This window comes from Halichoeres trimaculatus, unplaced genomic scaffold, assembly GCF_033239565.1.
Source record: "Halichoeres trimaculatus isolate MK-OKI-2021-1 unplaced genomic scaffold, fHalTri1.1 fHalTri1_scaffold_17, whole genome shotgun sequence".
NCBI classification, from domain to species: domain Eukaryota; kingdom Metazoa; phylum Chordata; class Actinopteri; order Labriformes; family Labridae; genus Halichoeres; species Halichoeres trimaculatus.
The window spans coordinates 23,514,027-23,531,076 of record NW_027437195.1 but is presented as its reverse complement, the minus strand read 5'-3'; the positions used below and the strand labels follow the sequence as shown (position 1 = coordinate 23,531,076).

The window sequence follows — 17,050 nt, the reverse complement described above, 5'->3', positions numbered from 1 at the left end:
CTTTTGACTTCTCAAATATTTAACCTTTCTTTTTTGACTTAACTTTATTACGACTCCCCTGTAAACTTGTCTTTTATAAGTTAAACTTTTTCTTTCCTACTCATAATATTGCCATAATAATGACTTTTTGTGTCGTTTCTTTGACTTTTATTGTCTAACCATGACTATCTCGTTATTTTGACTTGACATTTGAAGTTTTTTTTTAATAATCAAAGTAAAATTTTAACTTTTTTTTAAAACTGAGGTGAATCTTGATAACTAAAAAAGTGCTTCTAACCACAGCTTCCGGTGAACCCAGTTGAGTGGATCCAGAATCGTGCAGTGAGGAAACGATGCAGGATGTTTCCAGGAGTGAGGAGAGTTTTTTTTTCTGTCATTAAAGCCCGTGTAGTTTATGAAAATACGTGTCAGACATGTTTTAGGGGTCACTTAATGACATACATGTTCATGCAATTGTCCAGAGCTTAAAAACAAAAAACACCAAAACTGTCATTTTCTTTCTAACACACTGTACAGAACGTAAGCCTCTCTGCATCGTCACGCAGCCTTTGAACCAAAAAAACTCGAGGAATCGTCCGCTTCACATTCTCACAAACCGAGAGTTGACTTTAGTTTGAAGATTACTGGACAGAATTCTGACGTCAGTTGTGAAGCAGTTTTTATTTTTGCTTGTGTTCATGTGACAATCTTTAAGGTCTGTTTGGACAAAAAACGTGATTCTTCTCTTGTCGAATTGGTGAGAATGGAAGTCGATTTCTGACTCCTTCATATAAAATGTGCAAAGTATTCTAACTCAAATTCTCTTTGGCATGAATTGAAATGTTTAAAAATGTGGTTCATGAATTGGAAAGAATGAAGTTTGCCTTACTGTTATAATTTAACGTTCTTTTCAGGAGACTGAATCTGTGAAGAGAAGACGTTTGAAATGTTGTAAAAGTGAAACACCTCCAGAGATCTGGGGCTGGGATCAAACAGGCCTTCTCATTTCTTGTATTTATTTGTGAAGTTTTCTTTTGTTGGATGAACAAAAGGAGTTATAATATGCAGTAATTTAGTGATGAATCCTCCAAAGAAAGTTCAGGTGGAAACACACCGGAGACCTTTTTTTTTTTTTTTTTACAGAAGCAGTTTGAGAAACACTTTGAATCCACTCTTGTGTCTGTTTGCTCCTATGAGGTGAGATTCAGTTAGCGTAGCTTAGCATAAGAAGCTGAAACAAGGCTGGCCTGGCTGTTAAAAGGTAAAAACAATCAACTGGAACCTCTAAAAGAGTCTAAAACATTTGAAAAGGGATTATAAAATTGCTGTTTTTGAATCAAAAAGCAGCCTAATAATGTATATGTGTTGCTCATATTAAAAGCCAAGCATATTGTGATTGTTACCAACACTTTAGTCTTACTTTAATGTTATACTCCCTTCCAGCAGACTGTCTAATACAATTTGGTGTTAATTGCAGGTTCAGACGATAATTTGTGACCTGACAGTGTTGAAAATTATGATGACCCAGTACATATTTCATATTCCAGATCTTAGTGCCCAGAATATTGCCAGGATCTGGATTGTACTTTTGCATCTGTCAGAAATTATGGTGACCTTGTCTTGTATTATTTTGCAAAGCAACCCAACCATTTATCGTAGAGTTACATACATGTATGGTGAAAACGGCCCTATCTCACAATGATAAAAAATCCCTTAAAAGAATCCTGGATCCAGACGGTGATCCCGATCACCTCCAAAATTTAATAAATTCTTCCTTATCCCATTTTGAACATTTCCTGAAAGTTTCATCAAGACCCGTATATTCATTTTTGAGTTATGTTAAAAAATAGTCCCTGTAAGCAGCTCAAACAACTATTGTCCCTTCTGAGGGTGGTGGAGACCAAAAATGGAGCATAACTTTTTTTCAAGTTGCTTTATCCACTTACACAAGGTGCGTTCAATCTGGCCCGTTTTATGGAGTCGTGTAACCGAGGAGTTCCCTCAAACTCAATTAATCTGATTTTTATGTGGTTCAGTGTGTTTCGAAAGTCAATTTCTATTTTTAGGTAGTTGCTGTGTACTTTCGACGTCCTGTGACGCATCACAGCTTCATCCTGCAAACAGCATTGCATATCTGATGCAGAAGGCTCCTATTTTTGCCAGAGCTGGGACGCGAACATAGACTGTAAAAAAAATAGACATCATCTTGCTCGGCTCAAAGTGAAGTCGCTGCAAAAACTGCTCCCCCTGGTGGCTGGCTGCAGTATAGGTAAAAAAATCCAGCTCTCCAGTCACTCCAGATGGGCTGTGGTCAAACTTAAAAAAATTAATACACCTTGTAGAAATGTTTCTCACGACCGGTTGGTGTGGTGATTTGAAGATATCATTTGGCTGCCTTGTATTCAAGTCCTCTTTTTCTGAAAAGTTTTGTTTTCATTAGTTATAAGAGGTTAAAAACGAGGTTTTACGTCACGTTTAACGATGATTGACAGCTGCCGTTCTTGTGTTTTTTTTTCTGGGATTGTAAAATATGTCGGGAGGTAGAGTCAAGAAGAGATTAGACTCGAAAGAAAAAAAATAATTATTATCATGTCACCCAGCTCCACTCAGATTCTCCCAGAATCCATCACAGTCTTTACTGCACAGACTCGCTGTCCACTCTATGTACAGTCTATGGACGCGAGTGTGAGTTAATATTGTTCTCACAGCTCGTTTCTGCTGCCCCCAAGAGGCCAAAAACCTCAGCTCAACTTTCAGGATTGCCGTGAAGCTTTAAAAACTTTTGGTTTGCGTCGTATACAACTCGAAAAAGACAAGCTATGTGTTTAAGTTTCTGTTGTTACTTTTTCAACCCAGGCTGCTGCTTCCCATCTTGGTTTAAGCTAACCAGCTAGCATCTGGTTTCGTAGGCTTCATTCTGGAGAAACAGACGACTGAGTGGTACCAATCTGTTTTATCTGTCTCCTTTCCTTGACTTCCTTCAGAGGAGAGATTCCTAAAACACAAACTGAGCCCGATGATGGAACGTTCCGGTGTGTTTCCACCTGCAGAGGTTTCAATGTAATGCAGTAAAGATGTCAGAGTGTCTTTCACAACACAAGATTGCACTCCTTGTCACAGTATACTTCGAAAAAAGGGGAATTCCACCAAAATTGTTTTATTTTTAAGAAAGTGTTTCCTTACTTGTGCCCTCCTTTTTTTTCCTTCGATAAAAAGGGAAATTACGTGAATTTTCGGTGGAATCCCTTTAAAGAAGCAGCCTCACGTGCCATTGTTTGTCTGCAGTGTCAAACACTGAACATTAGAAATGTGCTTCGTTTTGTCAGCATCTGCATGTTGAGCCATTTTGGTATTTATTTGTACATTTTATTTACCTATTTATTATTTTTTTGTTGTTTTTTTTCTGACTGAACTGTGAAACCAGGGGAGCTCATAACTCTACACTAATTCAGATACAAAACATTTGACTGACAGATTGTTCTGATGCCAAAATCAAGAGGCCTTAATTCAGCAAAACTAGATTGTAAAAAAAAAAAGAAGAAAAAAAAAAGTCATTCCTGACAAAAAAAATCCAACTGAAGACTCCTTTGAGCTGAAAGTCACGAGTGATTCATATATGAAATGTTAAGAAAACCGCTTTTGTACTCATTTTTACAGACTATTTATTAAACTGTGATTTTGTAAGAAATAAAAAAGGAACAATGAATGTGTTTGTTTGTGTGACTTTTTTAGCATGAGACACAGATTAATTAATACAAACATTACTTTTATTATTTTTTCAGTCACAATTTAGGAAAACAAAAACAGCTTACATCCAGAAATCAAGTCATAGCAGCTGTAAATAAACTCATCGTGCTCTAAAAAGATCAATCTGCCTTGGAAGGAGGGGACAGGGGAGGTCTGAGGGGCTTAGTGTTGAAGTAAAAGTTCATAACTCAGGTTAAAGTTGGCACCTCTTCTTCGCTGTGCTGTTTGGATTCTGTGCAAAGACGTCAGAGATAAACGGCTGTGAACTGAAAGGAAGTCATGTCCTGCTGCTCCAAAACACTCTCCAGTCCGGTTTCAGGGATTAAGAGGCACGTTAAAACACGAGCCATAGACGAGTCTGAACCGTCGGGAGAATCAGCAGCAGGATGCAAACATCAGGGGATTGCATGATAAATGAGCCAACTTTGCTGTGGGGAGCTTTCTACGCCACCTCTGTGTGAAATCATACACCAAAACCTCTGAGACGCCACCCAAAGGCACCTCCAAACCAGACTCGCCTCCAAGTAAAGAAACAGGGTGAAGGTGAAGTCCTTTTCAGGATGCCTCTGGGGATCTCACCTTCATCTATTGACTTAAAACAGACAATAGACTGAAAACAAAGCAGGGCAGAGTGTTAAATAATTTAAATTCATATTAAAATTATACTCAATGCAAAGCAACACAGAATCAGCGTCCAGTGTTGGCGCTCACAGCCGCACACCCAGCTGGTGGATCACTTCCTTCATCTGCTCACTTAAAAAAAAATTTGGCTTGTGAAATGGAAAGAGTGGCTGTGAGGATCCGACCATCAGACGAGACGATTCAGTTTCTTTCCTCAGTCTGTAGCAGCTTCTGGTCCCTCGTGTGGTCCCGCAGACGTCAGTTGAGTTTGATTGGCAAGTCCTCTCCGTATTTGCGGAGGAACTTGTTGTGGTTGTGGTCCACGGACCACAGAGGGGGGAGGTGTCGGGGCTGCATGCTGGTGAGGAAGTGCTGCCTCCAGCGTCGCTCCAGCTCCATGAGTCCTGGCAGGCCTCGCTCGGCGTGAGCCTGGACCACCTTCAGACCATGAGGGACGTAGGCCTCATTGAAGATCCTGCAGAGGAGAGAGGAGGGGTCAGACTCTAGAGGATTCACTCAGAATTAAAACTTCCAATCTGGTCTGAAGGTGAAATCAGATCATTCAAAATCAAAAAAGGACACATCTGTCATCTGTGCATCTCTACATCCAGGTAGTAGAGCATTAAAGCATCACAGCTGTCACATTAATGAATCCCACCTGGTTTCTAGTCCAGCGGCCTGCTGCAGAGCGTCATCCGTCAGCTCCTCTTCCTCATTCATGTTCAGGAAACTTCTGATCAAATCCTGCAGCTCGTCTCGCCGCTGCTCCGGCAGTCCGCCCCCAGCGGTGAGGAGAGCGCGGGCCGCAGAACGGACCCGCCGTCGATCTGAGTCCTCTAGCAGACGGACCCCCTCCTCACAGCCCTGAGGGGCAGCAAACTCTTCAGCCAGCTGCTGCTTCAGGAAGCTGTCGTGCACGTTGGAAGCTGCGTGGCAGCTGGTGCAGAGCAGCAGGATGTCGTGGGAGTTGTGGTCCTTCATCTCAGTGGGAAAATGCCGCCTGTATTCATGGGGCACAATGTTTTTCCTGAGGGAGGAAAATAAATCAATCAGAACTTTTGTGTGACTGTTTCACTAAATTATCAAAACATGAAGAGGCCCCAAAAAAAAATACAGTCAATTTTCAAACCAGTGAATGAAACACAGATCTCAAACCTACTTTTGAATCTGAGAAATCAAACAACCTTTCCTAAACACAGAGCTCCTCATGAATAACATCCTCGGTCTCAGGTGAACAGACAGATGACGGATAATGATTTCTCACCTGATGTATGAATCTGCTTTCCCGCAGACCACACAGAGGTTCTCTTTGGCGGTGAGATAATAGTCCTGCTGAGAATCAGGACGTCCTGACGGCTCGAACAGCAGCCTCACGATGAAAGGATCTTCACTCTGCAGCACTGGGTCAGAAACAGACTGTTTGTTGGAATAATGAAATGAAAATAAAAATAAATAAAGAGACTTATAAAAAATTATAGGTTTTTAAAAAAATCAAACATATTATGTACTAGGGAGGTTGAAGGAATGAAGTGTATGCACTTACTGTGCAGGAAAAATTTGGGATTAAACAGGTTTTTAGTCATTATGCACCTGTTGTAGCTTTACATGAATTTACATCTTGGTCTCAAACACTTTGTCTAAGCTGCTGTCGTTTAAAGGCTGATTTATGCTTGGCCTGTCCGCAGGGTCCGCGCAGCTTTGTGCAGACAAATGACGTCATTTCCGCACCTGCGCGGTTCCTTTCACACGGAAAGTTTCCGCGCTGCGCACACTTGAAAATTTCTAACCTGCCAGACGAAGACTCACAGACAAGATGGCAGAAGAACGGGATCTCCTAGTGGTCAAAGTGGAGAAATACAAACATCTGTGCGACTTCACACAGGGATCACTGCGATAACTGAGTGGTAAATAATTCTCGGCGTGAAATTGCGGCCACTCTCAGCAGAAATGTGTAATCTGTTTAAAGAACCTGGAAAAATCTTCGAAAAAAAATATGAAAATGTGTTGTAAACAAAACTTAACTTCTGCAACTCTTGTTTAGTACTCTGGTAGACGTACATTTGTGATACGCTGCCCCCTGCAGTATGGGAATGGATACAAACGGACACCGTGCGGACTGTTAAAAGGCATAAAAGCCTTACGCATTCTCCTGCCCAGATCTTGTGTGTCTGATTTAAGGCTCAAGGCTCCCTACTTCACTAACCCCCTTCCCTCTTATTGGACAGCCCTCTGAAAGCCTGTAGGGGGTGGAGCTATGGGTAGAGCTTGGTGATTGAGGCCCACACCCTTTAATGTGTCATTAACCAGCTACAGGATTTTTATCTATGATGACCTCATCATTTCAGTCTTGATCTTGTGGAGAGATCTCGTGCTATTTCAAGAACAGATTGTTTCTGTTTTTAGACCGATTCAGGAATTTCTGCAGTATATGAATGTGTAGCGGTTTAAAAATGAGCACACATTTAGTCTGGCTAATGGCAAATTCAAACTAAATGAGAGATTTTCTCAAAGGCGAAAGCTGCACATTGTAAATTCAAAATTATCTAGTGTACCTCCTATTCCTTTATCTAGGTACCATTTGGCTTTCTTCTTGTCACAGGTACACAGAGGCTGGCCGTCAGGAGCGTGCAGGAAGCAGTTATCGTAGAGAGGAGACTTCCTGTAAAACACAGAGGTTATACCAGGGTTTGAGCTTGAAAGGTTTTTATCCAGCAGCACACCGTGTCCAAAATCAAGTCCTGAATGGAGGAACTGTTTCACTGAGAACAATGAGTCTGAGCAGGTTTGCTTTTTGATAACTCTGTGCTTCTTCCTCACCTGGCGGAGTAGCCCACACCCAGTGGTTTCCTCTTGTTGTTCTTTCGAGGGTCTGGGACTTGCTGATCTCCAGACTCTGGGCTTTCACAACAGGCCAGCTTCCGTGTCCTCCGCCTCCTCTCTCCGTCAGCGCTCCTGTCCTCTCCGTCTCCTCGGCCCCTGAAGGGAACGTCCACCAGGCCCTGGCAGCGGGACGCCAACTCAGAGTACGAGCACCCGCTGGAAAAGGCGGGACTGGCTTCAGAGTGGAGGCCGAGGAGATGAAGGAAGAGGGCGACGGATACTTGGGCGTCTCTGGCAGCGTAGGTCATCTGGTGGGGAGATAACAGATTTGATGTCCGCTTTTAAGACTGACTGGAGAGATTCTGACACTTAAAAAAATATATCCTCAAGCTTTTCCACGGATGTTGCACTTTGAGCTGCTGATTTATTAACAGATGGAACAAATAAGAGGATGAGAAATGTGGAGAGGCTGTAAAACTGTGACTCACCTGCTCTGTTGTCAGTTGATCTGCCTCCCAGTCACTGCAGCGCAGCTCCAGAGATTTATCCAGAGATACATTCAACAGATCTGCTGCCAGAGACTTCAGGCTAAGGCCGTTACTCACTGTAGTTTGCCTGGAAATGGAGACAGAGCTTAAGAGGATTATTTCACCTGATGAAGGATATCACAATGAGATGAACACAGACAAATGAGAAAAAAAAAGACAATTGACTTAAGTGTACCTCTGTCTCAAGGCGATGTAGCGCAGGTCGACTGTACACGACAGCGACAGACCGTAGTCACGAGTCAGGCGCTTTCCGTCTTCGTAGCAGCCAACGCCGACTTTTAGGATGTGCGGGTCTCTGAGGACTTCCATTAGGCTGAGAGGGAAAGACTGCTGGCCGTTTCGAAACGCCAACAGCCTCACCAGGACACACAGACCCGAGTAGGTGGACATCTGTAAGAGGGAGACTGCAGACGTTCGGCCTTTGATGGACACCTGGGAGAAGAAACAGCAGCTTATAAGAGACCGAGGAACGCTATAAGAGGACGTATCAAATACAAAAGCTGTAAAAATACTGTATTTACCCATTCACAGTCGAGCCCCAGCACGGGGAAGACCGACAACTCCTTCTCCATCAGCGGCCACAGCTGCTGCCATTCTTCTGCAGAGCTCACCATCACCGGCTTCACTCCCAGCAGCTGCTCAGACGTCGGCGTCTTCACAGGAGGGGGCAGCACTTTGGAGCTCTGACACTCCACAGCCGCACACTCTCTGTCCTGTACACGTAGCACTTGTGTGGCTTTACACTCTGCGGCTGTTAACTTCTTTTCAACAGGACACGGGGCTTCTATAGGATCAGCCGCCTTCTGGATGAAAGGCAGCCTCTTCCTTTTTGTCCGGTAAACCTGCCATATGAGCAGCCCGCCTAAAGTCACCCCTAAAACTGTCGTGATGACGGGCGTTAAAGGTCCTCGATGAGACATGATGGTTTGTAGTGATGTTCAGCTGGTGGAAAGTGCAAACCTGGAGATAAAAAAAAAAAACACAAGAGTTAAGTCATGGATATGTGCATTACAACTTTACTCTTACAGTTAAAAGATAAATGATGTTACCTGTCCAGTGTCAGTGTGATGCCATAAAAACCTGGCTCTGCTTTAGTGATGTGAACAGTAGATGCATCTTTCTGGAGCAACAAAAAGAGAACAGCTGTGACATAAAAGCTTTGTTTGTTGATCAACAGCATCAAAGATAATCACCCTCATAAATGCCAAAATCTGTCTGTCATGGAGAGCCAGGAAATCCTCTTTGAGCAACAGGAGCGGTAGTAGAAATTTAGTAGAGCCAAAAAAGTTTTGTTTTACAAATATCGTGAAAGAAAAGTCACAAGATTTACTGAAATACAAAACTGATTTAATGTACACGAGTACAATACTCCACTGAATTGATTTTGTTACCATTCACAACTGCCTTTCAGTACATTTCAAATAAAGTACATTTAACGCTCACTTAGTAGATAAACAGACCAGTACGGTGGCCCTGAAGTAGAAAACACGATGACAACACAAAAGAAAATGTGACAACAAGTAAGAAAATGGAATCACAAAATAGAAAACACAAACACACAAAAATGAGGAAAAGGCGAAAAATTGTGTGAAAAATCCAATCAGCACTGATCGCTGGCAGGGAAGGTACCTACTGTTTCCATTTCCTCTGTATTTTCTTTTTTGATGTTGCATCACTTTTATGAATTTACATTTTGTTAGCCTCATAGCATAATTGCCTGAGTCAAATAAATTAAAATGAAATAAGTTAACATCAATAATATGTTTAATATACATATAATATTGTAAATAGAAATGAAAAAATAATATACATTAAAAAAATGTGTTCTTGCTTTTTTTCTGAAAACTTCAAAAAGGGCTTGGACAGTCATGCTATAAGGCTAATAATTTTCTTTTTTGTGTTTTCTCTTTTTTGTTGTTGTTTTGTTTTGCACTTCGGGGCCACCGTAGCCCCCTAGTTTTGCCTACGTCTTCAGTAAAATGAGTTCAAGTAGACAGTTTTGTACAGGTAACCCGCTTTAGTACTTCAAAGCAAAAACATCAAACTGCTCCCCCTTACGATAAAGTAAATGGGAAACTGGGACAGCTTACAGAAACTGCCCAGTGTTTCGGCTTTTAAGGGCAAAAGCAAAAGTACTTAATGATGAGACCTTGCTTTAGAAGGAGGAGGAAGGTGATCCCTTCACCCCCTTGTAGCATCTGTCACAGGTAATGTTATCTGGTTAAGATAGCTGTTCTGTTTATTATGTAGAGGATTATATGAGTTCATAAACCAACGAGCTGTCATACCCCCGTTAAAATGAACGTACAGCGATCACTTCACAGCTAACGTCAGATAACGTCTCCAGCATTAATGTTTTCAGACAGACCGAAGCTAAAATAGGTATTCTTCTCAACATGAGGCTGGTTTTATTAGCAGAGTTTGTTGTGGTCGTTCGTCTTGTTTCCTTTCTCATAGGAATCAAAGTTAAACAGACGTTAGCCGTGTTAGCCACAACAGCTAGCCGGTTAACTTGCAGCCTCGCGGCTCGTCCGACCAAACGTCCTCGTGACAAACTGTTTGTGATAAACTCCAAACACCGCGCAGTGTTTCATGAAGGTAGATTCTTACCTCTACGCTTTTAATCAACACAACGCCAGGTAATCCGCACATGTATCTTTGCTTCTGTATGCTTCTGAGCCATGTCTTCCGGGCTGTTTTTATAACGAAGCAGCCCTGCAGCCGGCGCCCCCTGTCGGACGGATGGAGTAACAGCATCACCATAAAACATGGTCTTAAAAAGATATGTTTAAAAACACAACTGGTGGCTTGTGTTTCTTAAAAGAAGCTGGACTTCTCAATTATTTCAAAGATAAGACCACTTTAATTTATATTTTTACAAATTAATCTGATATTTCTTTGTTATATCTGGATAACAAAGGTTTTTTTGAGCCATAATAACACATTATTTCACCCTTTATTTCAATAGGGAAGCTTATTTTGTCTTGTAATAAAATTATTATTATATATTCTGTATAAAAGCAATACGGGGCAAAATTAAAAATAAAATTAAATACATTCTGCCTTTTAAATGGAAAATTGCTCCAAGTTTACCCTGTGCCCAGGTAGATTCACTCAAAAACACAGACCACATTCTCCTCTACCACCATCAATTTATTCAATCTTTTAGCTTCAATATTTCTCCAAAGAAGTGGAATAAAGTAATGAAATAATTACAAAATGGAAAAATAGATCAGATAATAGATCATATTCACAGGCTTGATTTAAAAAAATAAAAACATGACAGAGAGAGGACAGGGACTCATGACAGTGAGAGATGAAACTGTTTTAATCCCCTCGGTAGTTTTTTGTTAGCCGTCAGAGCCAAAGGAGGCTGAACCACAGACTAACTCCCCTGTGTTGATCAAGGTCACCTGTGAGGTCAAATCATCTACTTTAGTGCTTGTGCAAAATAAAAATTTGGAAATCAACTACTTAAAAAAATAATATAAGAGATGGTGAAACAGAAGACGACTCATCCTACAGCATTAAATAAAAAAACGAGATCGTTACCACACAAAAAGAATGACAGTGAAGACAGAAGAAGTAAAGTGTGGAGCACTAATGTGTACTATCAAAACTGAGCACAGAGAAGAGAGGCAACCAGTCGGGCACCACCACCAGGTCCACATTGATTGTTGCTGCAATGATACCCTATTTACAGTGAGATGCTTCACATCCAATCACAGGATGCATCAGACGGAAATAAAGAGATTTCTTCTTCAAAAATAATTAAAACAAAAACAAGAGTAAAGCAGCTGTCCCTTCACAAAATCTCTTTACATCACATTAAAAATTAGCACTGCTGTAAGCTGTGTGTACAGTATAGATTCTTTATAGATATATATATTTTTTATGTATAATATATACGGTAATTTCATGTATACAGGAACATGTCTCATTGTAGCTAGCCTGTGCCTTTGGCACGATTACTTACAACTCTTCTGTTAGATCCAAAGCTATTTAAAATATACTTAATGCATAAAAATAAAGATTTGGCATTGTCTCACTCGCTTCTTCTGATTGGGAAGTTAATCATGAGAACTTCTCATGTGGAAGCTGAGTTCTCTCAGTGCTGCAGTTCCTCTGCCAGATGAGGGCGATCTCCTTCTGCCAACAGGGGGCGCCAGGAACTGGATTGAGCAAAAGCAGGTAGGAGACAGGAGCCACCACACCTGAGTGGGTGCTGGGGGGGTTGACAAGGGTTTGGGTGTGGCTCAGCACAGATATTCCACAGGGTAAGGATGACCTTGCTCTCCACAGCACAAACAAAACATTACAGACGAAGCTAATGACACATCGGGGAGCTGCACTCTCGTTAACAGCAGCGAGTTCTTTTTTTTTCTCTCCTCTCTGCTGCACAGGGCTTGGCTCCCTGCTGACCCCCCCTGCTCTCCACGGTCTCACTGTTTTATTTGTCCTGCTGAGCTCTTCCACTGAAACCAAGATAAAGAGAGACACAAAGCTGTTCCCCTCTCTCCGTGAGTCAATCACACACTTCTCTATTGTCCAGGCCTTTCTAATCTCAGACGCAGCCTTCAGAGCTGGATCTCAAAAGTCTTGTGCAGCTCAGTGGAGAAGGGATTTGTCGGGGAGGGTGTGGTGCGCTGGCGGGAGCGGCTCTCCAAGGCTGCCCACTGGGCCTCAAAGGCATCTTCCTGCTGCTGTTGTGGCGGCTGTGTGGCTGGGGATGATGGAGCGAGTTGGGACGGGGCAGCCCAGCTGTCTGCCCCGTTAAAGGTCACACTGCCGTTGGCTGGCTGGAGGGGGGCGGGGTGCACTGCTACAGGCTGTGGGGGTTTGATAAAGGGGCTGATGTTGCCTACTGCCTGAGCGTCGTGCTGCGTTGTTGTGGTGGCTGGGATCGGGAAGGGCTGGGGTTGCGTGGCCGAGCCGAACACGTTAGCCACCATCTGCGAGGGCGTGATGCCGACCACAGGCACGCTGGGCTGAGGGAATGGCAGCCCATTCGGCATCGGGTAGGAGGCTGGAGCCTGAGCCTGAAAGGCTGGATGACGAGGGGGCAAGACGGGCACTGTGGGCTGCAGGGGTAAGAAGGCCGCTGGAGGAATCGCGCAGGACACCAGAGGAACCTGGGGAGAAGGAGCCTCGGGCATCGGTACTACAGGAGCTGTGAACGGCTGAGCGGGAGGCGTAGCTCCTGCTAGAATCGGATTAGGCAGTGGGGCTCGTACAGACTTTGTGACCTCCTCTAGCCACCGGTCTGCTTCAGATGGGGTGCGTTTGTGGGAGGACATGACGGGGGACGATGAGGGAGGGACCACTATAACTGGAGTGGGTGCTGTCCAGTTACTTCCTGTTAAAAGAAGGCAAAGAAAGGGAGTGAAACTTCAAACAATCAACAGAGAAGGCTTCATCCTTCTGGCTTATCTGGTCTTTTGTTTCCTTCAACATTTATCAGTCATTATTCAACACTAGAGTTTCAATTCCTAACTAATTTGCTTAACATAATCCACCCCTCACAAGACTCTGCTTTTATAACTGGAGATACACTGAGTTCACCCTGTGACATGCACACATGTGGATCATGCCTCATTAGTGCTTACCTGGCTGTACAGAGCCCGGGGCCCCTCCTGGGGTCTTAGCCCAGGGGTTAGTGTCTCGAGCAGGCAGGGCAGGGGGCAGAACTGGGGGGTTAGAGGTTACGGCAGCAGCAGATGCAGCAGCAGTGACAGAGAAGGCAGGAGCTGTGCCGTTCACTACAGCAGACAAGAGACAGAAGCTAGTACGAGCAGGCCGGTGTGTCAGGCAGTCTTTTGTTAGACGTGCACAACATAATCATGCAATTAATACACTGTTTCAACAAAATGTTAATCGTGTTTATGAAATAAACATTACAAATGTGGTGATGGGGAAATGTGTGCAGGCACTGCTTCTGTAACAGCATATTTAAAATTCAACTAACACACGTCTGATCACTTCCTGCAGAGCGTAAAGACCAGAACACTCTGCCAAACACTGGGCAATGAGCAACTGTTGGCCGGGGAGGGTTAGTTTTGGCAGACATCTGCTGCAAACTCAGTGTGTTGTTTTTCATTCTGTTACTGATTGTTGGAGAACTGGCCTGACATTAAAATCACTAAATGCTGTGATAGGTCCACTAAACTTTCTGACCTGCTCCCTAAACCTTTAATTTACTCCAGTGAATGGCATCTGACTTCGGGGTTTGAGTCTGAAATTCTAATTAAAGTTTGGTGAGACAAAATAACACTCACACCGATAGAGACTGAGACTAAAGCAGAACTAGGGATACACAATATTAACAGTAGAGATGCACGATATATTGGTATCTATATCCGTATCGGCCGATGTGGGTCATTTTTTTAACATATCTGTATCGGCTGACATGTTAGAGTGGGCCGATATTTACTCATCACCTGCCAGCCATTTTCAGAGTATCTTGATCGATCTTTCAAAACCCAAATAGTATTGTTTTTTTAAGACTATGTGAACACCAAAACTACCTAAGACGAGTGCACTCTCTTCTTTTATGTCTCTATTCCTGTTTTTGATCAAAAAAACAGACAAAACAAACTTTTTTTGATCACATTTTTACTTTGATCCTTTTCATGATCTCTCTCATCTTTTCTCATGATCGCGCCACTCTTTCTCTCTGAATCACCTTGACACATCATCTGTGTTGTGTTTTTTTTTCCTTTTTAATTTAAACCAATATTGACATCGGTAAATATTGGTTACCGGCCATAACAGAAATATTTATATCGGATATCGGTAACGGCCAAAATCTTCATATCGATGCAACCCTAGTTATCTGCATGTTATCAGTATTGGGAGATATTGAATTATTGATAAACCAATAAAATAATGAGCTGAAGCTGCGGATATTTTTTGAAGTTTTTGTGGTTTTGTTTGCATAGTTCAGATAGGGCAGTCCCATATTTTGTTCCAATTTTAAGTTAAACTAAGACAGCAGTCTGTGAGGAACATGTATCTGACAACTTTAGTCACATTTGCCATTCACCAAAGTTAACCATTTTATCCAGTTTGGGTTTAATTTTTGTACGGTTGCACTTCTCACATGTTCCCTGTGAATAGAGGTTGCGTTTACTGTCAATTATGAAATGGGCTAAATTTGCCCTGGTTATGGGTAATCTTATGATTTCCTCAGGAACAGTATCATCCAGCTTTCAAAGTATGCACCAAAATACAATACGCAACTTTGAATACAGAAGAGAGTTGATGATTTCTGCAATTATATGCGCAGAAAAAATATTGGTATCGGCTAAATGAGTTGCTAAATATCGGCATCTTGGATATTACCAAAATATCTATTATTGTGTATCCCTAAGCAGAAGTGATATATCTTGGTGTCATATACAGGCTCAGCTCCATGTTTTACCTGGTGCTACAGGAGATTGTGGAGATGAAGCCGGTTTGGGCATCGGGGCCGAGGAAAAGGGGTCCTCTGGGGGTCCACTGAAAGCTGAGGTGATCTGAGTGCACAGCGAGCTGATGCTGTCACTTTCTCCTTCCACCTCAGGAACTGGAGGGGCAACAATAAGACAATCAAACAGCTGTAGTTGTTTAAAAGTTGTAAAGTCTTTTTCTTTCCAGAGGAGTTTTCAGTCAGCTGTGCCTGAAGGTTATCAGCAGGTTGTGTGAGAAAACAAAGGAGCCGTGGGCTCAGCATCCAAACTCACCTGTGTTCTTCATGGGGAAGTCAGACTTGCGCTGCATGGTGGAAGGCAGCTCGTTCATGCGCAGCGACAGCTGTCGTTTGAAAGGAGAAGTCTTCTGACTGAGAGCCGGGAAGCCTCTGAAGGAGCCCTGCCTGGCGATAACGTCAGCCGGTGCGTGTCTGCGTGGTATCGCCTGGGGTCCCAGCGTGGTCATGGAGAGTGGAGGGGAGGACGATGGAGAAGGTGAGCCTCCCGTCGGGTGGGTGGAGGAGTTTGTCACACTGGCGGCGGAGTTCCCGGCAATGGTCACATCTGTCTCTGCTGTGAGAGAAAGGCGACGTTGAAGCAAGAAAGAAGCGGCAACATCAGGTCGTAGAGAAACAGTCACGACACCAAAACTCAGGGACAAACCTTTTTTAGCATCCTGCAGCTGCCTCATGACTTCCTCCCGCTCTGCCGCCTCCGTTGCTGTTGTGACACGAAACGAGCCCTCCCGGGTGAAAGTGGTTCTGTTGGCGTCAAAGGTCGCTGTGACCCCACACTCCTTCTCTCGTTTCTGTTTTCGCTCCAGACAGGCAGCAAATGCACAACCAACAGCGTGACTGAGACGTTCTCCCTGGATCAAAGCAGAAAATTAATGTCTCTCTGACTTAAGCCTCATGTTTATACATTTTATTACATGCTTAAAATTTTCATGCAACACAGATGAACAGAAATCAAATTAGGATTTAGAAATATAGTAAAAACATTTCAAACACTATTCAAACCAGAACAAACATATAAAACAGTCAAAGAAAAAAAAACTATTTTAAACAGACCCGTTCAATTGCTGACTGGATAAGAACTCTGTAAGCTTTTAAACCTTTTAACAGAGGTGTGAGCAGATTTGGAGCAAATACCTCAACATTTGTAGAAACTGTTGTAGTAACACTGATTAAGTATTTCAGCATGGAGGCACTCACTGAGTCTTTAATGGCCATAAAACAGTGGCAGATCCAGCGTCTTGTCGTTCCATCCCTGCAGATGTAGGAGAACGCCCGCTCAAAGTTTCGGTCTGGAGCGCAGAATGACACTTTCTCTATTGTCTGGTCCAGAATCAGGTCCTGCAAAAATCATTTTTACCTCATTACGACGAAATCTTCTGTCAGGGGTGAAGTGACACTCAATGTCGGCAAATCAAAACAGGAGCACAGTGATTGCTTTGTGAACAGGGCTTCAATATGGAGGCTTCAAGAGGCTTCATGAGTGCTGAAATCTCTGCTTCCAGCTCAACGAGTGCTGCTCTCTGACAAAATAACTAATCCCCTCACCCAAAGAGGAATCTCAGACCCTGAAAGTTTGTACTCTCTATTTTTCGTATGATAAAAAAAGATGTCACAAAATGCAGCACAGGTTATTAGGCTGGATAACGCAAAGGAAATCTAAAGCAAGGATCTGATAATTGGTATCACCTTCATATTAAAGACATGTGGGTTTAGTATTCTCTCTCTCTTGTTGAACAACAAACTACCTCAACCCTGAAAAACTCTGTGTTGATAATAGAGGTGTCCCAGTCCGATATTGATATCAGATATTGGTCCGATATCAGCAAAAAAACAAGTATTGGTATCGTATTGGAATGCATCCAAAATCTCT

The 17,050-nt window shown here is 42.9% G+C and overlaps 2 protein-coding genes across 5 annotated transcripts in view; both read right to left on the bottom strand.

Moving 5' to 3' along the window:
• Window positions 1–3,739: 3,739 nt before the first annotated feature.
• exd2 (exonuclease 3'-5' domain containing 2) lies at window positions 3,740–10,445 on the bottom strand. 2 transcript variants are annotated; one of them, XM_074692159.1, is made up of 10 exons: window positions 10,326–10,445; window positions 8,765–8,835; window positions 8,237–8,675; window positions 7,891–8,147; window positions 7,656–7,800; window positions 7,165–7,475; window positions 6,900–7,006; window positions 5,612–5,747; window positions 5,006–5,374; window positions 3,740–4,822 (listed from the first exon to the last, which is right to left on the bottom strand). In XM_074692159.1, exons 3-10 carry the CDS (start codon window positions 8,633–8,635, stop codon window positions 4,606–4,608), a joined length of 1,941 nt encoding a protein of 646 aa, XP_074548260.1. In that variant the 5' UTR covers window positions 8,636–8,675; window positions 8,765–8,835; window positions 10,326–10,445; the 3' UTR covers window positions 3,740–4,605. The 2 variants fall into 2 exon arrangements, with proteins under 2 accessions (XP_074548260.1, XP_074548261.1); XM_074692160.1 differs by having other exon boundaries at window positions 3,741–4,822; window positions 7,656–7,782.
• A 385-nt stretch (window positions 10,446–10,830) lies between these two features.
• Window positions 10,831–17,050, bottom strand: part of numb (NUMB endocytic adaptor protein) — a 64,647-nt gene continuing 58,427 nt past the window's right edge. For 2 of the 3 annotated variants that reach the window (XM_074691712.1, XM_074691713.1), the window contains 6 exons: window positions 16,378–16,518; window positions 15,827–16,031; window positions 15,437–15,736; window positions 15,136–15,279; window positions 13,322–13,474; window positions 10,832–13,071 (listed from right to left, as the gene is read on the bottom strand). In XM_074691712.1, the coding sequence (XP_074547813.1) occupies window positions 12,293–13,071; window positions 13,322–13,474; window positions 15,136–15,279; window positions 15,437–15,736; window positions 15,827–16,031; window positions 16,378–16,518 (1,722 nt within the window). In that variant the 3' untranslated portion in view covers window positions 10,832–12,292. Of the gene's footprint in view, window positions 13,072–13,321; window positions 13,475–15,135; window positions 15,280–15,436; window positions 15,737–15,826; window positions 16,032–16,377; window positions 16,519–17,050 lie in introns of all 3 variants that reach the window. The other variant, XM_074691714.1, reaches the window with a different exon arrangement.

Coding starts and splice junctions, on each gene's coding strand:
- exd2 (XM_074692159.1), bottom strand. CDS start 8,635: ATGTCTCATCGAGGACCTTTAACGCCCGTCATCACGACAGTTTTAGGG. Junction 7,801..7,890: donor TACATCGCCTTGAGACAGAG/GTACACTTAAGT, acceptor AATCCTCTTAAG/CTCTGTCTCCATTTCCAGGC. Junction 7,007..7,164: donor GGTGTGGGCTACTCCGCCAG/GTGAGGAAGAAG, acceptor TGTGTTTTACAG/GAAGTCTCCTCTCTACGATA.